The sequence below is a fragment of the Ostrinia furnacalis genome, unplaced genomic scaffold, assembly GCF_004193835.3.
Source record: "Ostrinia furnacalis isolate ACB-3 unplaced genomic scaffold, ASM419383v2 OfSCF4053, whole genome shotgun sequence".
Lineage (NCBI taxonomy): Eukaryota > Metazoa > Arthropoda > Insecta > Lepidoptera > Crambidae > Ostrinia > Ostrinia furnacalis.
Window position 1 is genome coordinate 140,054 of NW_021134292.1, and position 7,493 is coordinate 147,546.

The 7,493-nt window shown below is 38.2% G+C and overlaps 2 protein-coding genes across 2 annotated transcripts; both read right to left on the reverse strand.

Annotated features, from left to right (window-relative positions):
• Positions 1-321: 321 nt before the first annotated feature.
• Positions 322-3,332, reverse strand: Varp (putative VPS9-ankyrin repeat-containing protein). Its single transcript, XM_028312635.1, has 2 exons — positions 3,263-3,332; positions 322-3,159 (listed from the first exon to the last, which is right to left on the reverse strand). Exon 2 carries the CDS (start codon positions 3,155-3,157, stop codon positions 398-400), a length of 2,760 nt encoding a protein of 919 aa, XP_028168436.1. The 5' UTR covers positions 3,158-3,159; positions 3,263-3,332; the 3' UTR covers positions 322-397.
• A 1,053-nt stretch (positions 3,333-4,385) lies between these two features.
• Positions 4,386-6,484, reverse strand: LOC114358619 (glycine-rich protein 2). Its single transcript, XM_028312637.1, has 3 exons — positions 6,387-6,484; positions 5,281-5,464; positions 4,386-4,644 (listed from the first exon to the last, which is right to left on the reverse strand). Exons 1-3 carry the CDS (start codon positions 6,396-6,398, stop codon positions 4,409-4,411), a joined length of 432 nt encoding a protein of 143 aa, XP_028168438.1. The 5' UTR covers positions 6,399-6,484; the 3' UTR covers positions 4,386-4,408.
• Positions 6,485-7,493: the final 1,009 nt, after the last annotated feature.

Here is a 7,493-nt window from a genome sequence, read left to right on the forward strand (position 1 = left end):
TCTTAAGTAGCAGATTAGTAAAATAACAGTGGGCTAAGAATTGTATGGCACAAATACAATTATTTTGGCATTGGGTGAGGTGCGTTATCAAAAAATATTGCTTTGTGCAAAAGCCTATCTTTGAGCTTGTCATTTATAAAAATATACTATGAAAGAGGCATAGGGAATGTAAAATATTAATATTTGGAATGTTACATTTGGGAGTTGCTGTAATACTTTAACAAAATATAAAATGCATTTACCATGACACCACCAGTTTATATGTGGAGGTGTATGACAATAATAATGTGCTAGATCTATCATTTTTCCTTAAATATAACCACACCAAAATATAATGCTGATTCATTGGTATTGATTAAATATTACATTCTACATTAATAACTAAATCCTGATGTGACTATAAGTTACTGGCATGTTTTTCTATCAAGTCAATTATTGTCAAGTGCACCTTATCCTTAGCAATTTTCAAGGCAGACTTTTCAGACCCATTCAACATTGTCAAGTTAGGGCCATAGGAAATAAGGATTTTCGCTGCACCTATATTACCCAATTCACTAGCGTCATGTAATGGAGTGTTCCCTGTATTATCAATAGCATTAATATTGGCCCCATTGTCAAGTAGAACTCGAATCACACCAGTTTTATTATTCAATGCAGCCAAGTGTAAAGGAGTTTGCCCCTTCTTATTCACACAGTCCACATTCGCTTTGTTAAGAATGAGGATATTGCACAATTCGTCTAACCCATAACGGGAAGCGTAATGTAAAGCAGTAAACCCATTTGAATCTGAAAAATTCACATCAAAATCTGTACAAGATTCAGATTTCTTCTTACATCTTTGGCATTCACACAGAGGGTGACATGAAGAATCACTTGAATAATTGTTGCTGTCAACATAAGCAGCATAATTAATATTCATATAAAAGCAGGCAAGCTTAACATCACCATAGGATATAGCTCTCAGTATCCTATCAATTAACTTCAAATTTTCAACTGCCTTTGATGGGTTCTCCTTGTGTTTTAAATTAAGTTTTTGAAGTTTGTTACTAATGTTTTTGTCATTTCTGCAATTTAAAGCTTTAACATCTGTACTTGTGATGTGAATATATTCATACAGATTTGGTGTAACTGACTTGAGCACTTGTAAAATCTTCAAGTTATGTGCATAATCAAACGCTGTTTTGTTATATCGGTTTTGTAGAGACGGTTCTGCTCCATTTTCTATAAGTAGCCGTGCTATCCCTTCGTAACCCCATTTTGAAGCTAGATGCAAAGGAGTGTTTCCAATTTCATTCGCTGCATTGATCACAAGTGTTTTCCTGCTATGCTCTGCAAAGTAGATAAGTGCTTTGACACAATTCAAATGACCGTTATTTACAGCCAAGTGAAGTGGCGTGTGTTTGTCAATATTTACCTTATTTATATTTGCACCAGAATGTATTAATAGCAACAGTGCATTCTGATGTCCTCTGGAAGCAGCGTAATGTAATGGAGTACATTCATTCAGATCTGTAGCATCTATTTCTGCCCTCATTTCAATGAGTATTTCCACGATAGCTGCTTTCCCATGAATGCATGCTACGTGCAAGGGTGTTAGGCCATGGCTGTCTCTAGAATAAACAGTTGGAGAAGTCTTCAATAGGTTTTTTGAAATCTTACTGCAACATTTCTTGCAGTTACACAAAGGATGGCAAAGCTTCTGATAGATTTCTGTTTCACTTTCACTGTCATCATCGTCATCATCATCATTAAGCAAATCATTATCTAATGTTAATTTAAGTATATTATTGTCGTTAGCCTGAATGCTTTCCAGGTGTCTTTGGTTTCGAACTAGTATGGTTTGGATTTGTTCTGTATGATTGGCTTTGATCAACTCGAATATGTATTCGAGTGTTTCATCTCTGGAACTGGTATCAGAAGTTGATATTGACTCAGTCAGACTGCTTCGTCTTTGCCTATTATTTACATTCTCTTCAGTAAGATTGCTTTCATAGTAGTAGGATTCAGGATCAGGTGGCCCTGCTAATGCTCCAGATTGTATATGCTCTATGACAGCTTCTAAAGTAGTAATAAGAAAGGCACTTTCATCAGCATCACCTCTTCCAGCTCCACTGAAGCGGAACTCCTTCATGTAAGTAAGTTGGCTGTACCAGTTTGGTAAACCAGACTTAATTACAAGGAACACAAAAACTGGCAGCAAGTCATCAGCAGTTAGAAGAACAACATTGTTGCTGCTATCTTTCTTGTTGATCGCATTGAGAGCTTGTTTCAAGCAAAGGACCTTTTCTAGCACTGTGTTATAAGAATCTATTTTGGAAAGAATTTGTTTTGCTTTGGGCACTGCATGGTAGAGTTCCTTCTTGATATCTAAATCTCTAAGCTGGATGTCATACATGTTTCTGATCTTTTTGTTGAGATGGGAGTCTTCATAGGAGCAGCAAGTGCAAATTGGCTTGAATATTGAATCAAAAAGGAGTTGTTGCATGTAGCATTCCACAGCAATTTTAATATTTTCAAGTATCTGTTTACAGGCTTTTGATTTTTCTCTCAATCTTCTATTCTGCAATGCATACTGAAGGCACTGGGTGTAGAGTTCACTTACCGCATCTTTCAATGGTCCTATGGCAATAGGAAGTGATGGTTGCTTCTTCAAAAACAATTGAACACTGTGCTCAATTTGATCGAGAACTTGTCGGCCGGCTGCTTGTGTCCATAGTAGGTCAATACAATCATTTATAGACATGAGGTATTCTTTAGTGATTGTATTGTCGCCAACATTTTTGGTCGGTTCGAGGGGAGACTCAATGCACCATACCTTATATTTTAGGAAGTCTTCTGTATAGAATGTTTCTTCAAAAAGTATGTGGCTCTGCAGGGGCAGGGATTTAGTGACTTCGAGCGTGATAACTTTGTTTGAGACAGTCACTTGTTTTTCTGTTAGGGTACTATAGTTGGTCTCTGGTAGTTCGTCGCTGGGCACAAGTATGTGGGCACAGAAATCTTCTACAGTGAAAACCCGCGTGGTCAAACTTCCAATTCGCGGCACACATATAACCCATGACTGGGATATGCAGTGTTGGAATAAATTCGTATATTCGTTCTTCAGTTCCACAAAAAAAGGGTTATCCGAGATGATTTCGTCGTACGCACCGTCCATGGCTGTAAAGTAGAATATAACTTGCTCAGAATGCCGATTTAATGATATATATTACGAAACCGGTATCATTAATGGTGCAACTTGTTTGATGCCACTAATACTTACCAAAATGTTAATTTTTCTATGTAGAAAAGTTAGAGAAAAACACGCTGTCCTTGACAAGTTGATTGACATTGACTACAATATTTGACAGTTTTGACACTTCCATAAAAAGTTATGTCATTAGTGTCAGGAAATCAGCTGTTATTATTTTAACGTGTTGTTCCAGTCGCAGAACTGGAATGTAGTACCAAGAAAACTGGCAAAATAAAATGGAGACACCAACGTCCAAAATTCACCTATTATGTCATATGCAATGATATTATAGAACTATAGATATGTCGCCCATTTGCGACGACACTGTGACATCTCGACATATACGATTTTTTGTTTTACCGAAATTCTGAACCGCGATCTTGCGTTCTTTTATCTCCAAAAACAGGGTATTTGTTACTCCAAAAACAACAATACTATGAGAGAAAGAGACAAAATATTACGTTATAGCGCTGGCTCGTTCGGCGATCTAGTTGGCTTCGACACTGTGACAGTTCAGTTGCCACCTGCGCTTTGAGATGTGAGGTGCTCTTCGTTTTTAAGAAAAACGTGACATCTCGNCATTGGTCATATGTATGTAGTTCCTGTCCCTGTATATCGGATACAATAATACTTACACAGGTAGGTAGTTGGGTACTAAGATAGTGTCTTTAATAGCCTCAAATTACAATCCATATGATTAGCAAAAGAAGATTGTTGAAGTTGGAAACCCTAAACCCCCGGGCTAGAAACGGCCAGCCGGGCTAGGATGCGCGCCGTGATATACGGCACTTTATCGAGGTCAAAATGTATGGGAAAAATTGATAAAAAGGCCTACAGGACACAAAATTTTATGGCTTGCACCGCTTGCGCAACTTTTCTAGTTTTTTTCTTTATCCTCGTCAGTGCAATAACATTACTTAGATACCTACTAAGGAACTAACTTCTTTTGCCGACTAGGTACTTACGTACCTACTTAATGAACGACTGCTCTTGTCTAATCACTTGAGATCTGACTGAACAGAGCTGGTTATAGGTAACTCAGAGAACTTGCACCTGGTGGGAAGGAATAAAGACCTCTGACCTCTGGCTAATATTGCTTATTTTCTAGAAGGATAGTTTGGGTTAAAGAAGTAAAACAATAATAAATAGAAGTGTTTTATTTGTATCGTCAGGTTATTATCCTCTTCCACCACCTCGTCCTCCACCAAAACCGCCAACGCCTCTCCCACCAAAGCCGCCAAACCCTCTCCCACCAAAGCCGCCGCCGAAGCCCCTTCCGCCAAAACCTCTACCACCAAATCCCCTTCCACCGAATCCCCCACCGAAACCTGGTCCACCAAAACCTCGTCCACCGTATCCTCCGACAACTATTCCTCCACCGAATATTATTGGTAGAGGGTACGGACGGCGATCTGGAATAAAAAGAAAAAATATTAAGATATGGGATATTTACGGTCTCATCTAGTTATTTTTCAGTATTTTACTACTAAGTGATACCTACCTACCTAATTTTTTACGATTTTATTATATTATGCTTTACGGTAGCAAAGGATTGTAAAAAAATATTTTTAAGATTTCTCTTAAAATTTTAGGGATGCTCAATTTCCAACCAATCAGTTAAGTAAGTAGGTAATATAGGACGCTTATAAATCCCCACTTACTTACACAATGCTTTATTGTTTACTCACTCACTCAGTTTTGCCCTACCCAAGAATACTTGGGCTGAGTACCATATAACTCTAACTGTAACTATTAGACTATAGGCGCAGATCACCTATTTTTAGTTGGTCGACAGTTGTGCCCGATTTTAAATTGTATGGAGAATCGACCAAATCGAATCGGTGTAATGTAGATAGGTACGTACTTCCATACATGCTCATACTGATCAACTGCCCGACTAAACTATCGGCCGACGAAAAATCGATGGTCTGCGCCTAGGCTTACAACGATAACCGGTGTTTTTTGTATGAAGTTTGACAAATTTTTGACGTTTGTTAAAGTTAAAGTAAGATGATTAACAACATGAATATAAATTGAACAACACTTACACCCTCCATAGTAAGGTCCATATCCATATCCATATTGCCTTTTAACTCTTGATAAAGGCGCAGTATCTGGCTCTAGATGGCTCCGCTCATTTTGGGAAGATGCTGAAATTTCGCCTTTTCCCTTATCTTCCAGGGACCAGCTGTTTTGTAATAAAAATAGCACCAGAAACAACGTGATATTTATCTGAAAAGTCGCAAAGGGGAAAAAATTAGGACTTTGTTATGATCGGTTGCGAATATGCTATGCTATAAAGAAGGGGCAGGTGCATCCCCTTTATTTTTATCAGTATTAAGCCTCTTAATTTTGTCTTTACTTAACTCTACACAGATATAAAATACAATTCCGGAAATTGCTGAATAAAAAGGAATAAAGAATTGACTCCGCTCCATTAGCGCGGATATTGGTTAAAAAAAGCAATGCACGTCCCACAGGATTAAATGGAGCTTCTTTGTTTTTATGAGTGAAAATAATTCAATATAGAATCAGTAGCTACAGGACACCTAGAGACTATAAGTACTACCTTAATATCTGGTAATACAGGTATACTTAGGTAGTTGTGTTTTTATCTAACAAGCAGTTTAGATCATTAATAAATTATCCAATTTGTGGTTCACATAAAAAATCAGGCACGTAGTTAATTTGCTTTTATCTAAAATTACGCAGTAAGAGACAAAAGAGGAGAACCAAAGTGACCGACATAGCTCGCAGAATTGCTAAAACCAAGTGGCAGTGGGCGGGGCACATAGCTCGTAGAGACGATGGCCGTTGGGGCAGAAAAGTTCTCGAGTGGCGACCACGGGCTGGAAGACGTAGCGTGGGCAGGCCTCCTACTAGGTGGACCGACGATCTCGTAAAGGTCGCGGGAAGAGCCTGGATGCGGGCAGCGCAGGACCGTGCATTGTGGAAAGCCTTGGAGGAGGCCTTTGTCCAGCAGTGGACGTCATTTGGCTGAAACGAACGCAGTAAGAAGTCTCGGTCCAGTCGAGGTTCTCACAAACACTGATTTTCTTCAAACCACATACTAAGTAGGCACTTCACAACTGCTACGCACTAGAGTAGAGCTATACTTTTCCTAAACAACCAAACTAATAATTAATCTACTTACAGTGATTCCCATGTTACTTGCAATAACTTTAGCGACTGAAGTTGGTTTTTTATTGTGATGACTTTATACTGATCGGTAGTCCGCGTCTGTTTGCTAATTGAGACGATCGCCTTAGTGACTCATGTCTTATTTTCACATCTGGGGGCACGGCAGTGCCCCCACCAAGTCGAGCAAAAAAGCGGCACGGCCGTACCATCCTTTTCTCGAAGCAATTCAGGCCATTTTCGACCGCCTGTAAATTCGTTGTGGATAAAACTAGAAGGCTGAATTTTCATTAGCTATGCAGGAATTGTAAAGACACGGTATATTTAAAATTTCATTCAATTTGAACCAGTAGTTTAAGAATTATAACGGGTCAAAGTTACTTAATTTTGTCACTCACTGACTAGATCCCATCAAAAACAATACTTGTCAAAAAAACCAAGTCTCGCAACTCAGTTGTTCTACGGTAAAAAGTTGTGAGATCCATGTAATACCAAGTCCAGGCCAGGAAATCTTTAACGTTTTACATAAAATATTGACTTGGCCATCGCATGAAAACACGTGTAAATTAAATTATTTAGTGCGATGGCCAAGTCAATATATTTATGTAAAACGTTAAAGATTTCCTGGCCTGGACTTGGTATTACATGGATCTCACAACTTTTTACCGTAGAACAACTGAGTTGCGAGACTTGGTTTTTTTGACAAGTATTGTTTTTGATGGGATTTATTTATCTTATTACTTAGTTTTATGGTGTAAAGTTTTACTTCGTGTTTCTAATATAAGTAAATGAGGGATTCCCATTGTGATCTAATTTTCCGCCATATCTGGAAAATTACTTTGTTCAGTTCTAATAGGTTAAATCATTATGAAAACAATAAGTATACCTACTTTATGTCGGGATGTGGATTAGAACTCTACGACTGAAGACTAAAAGGTCTTGTAGACTGTTTATCCACACACGTAGCTGACTAAGGAACTGCTTTCCAAATTAGGAGTCAATCGGCGTTATTGAATTTTGATAAATAAAATAGTTATCCCAAAGACTATTTAACTTGCACTTCTGACTCAAAGATATCAGCATAAGTTTATTCACCTCACCAAATTCGATGTCAGTGTTGACC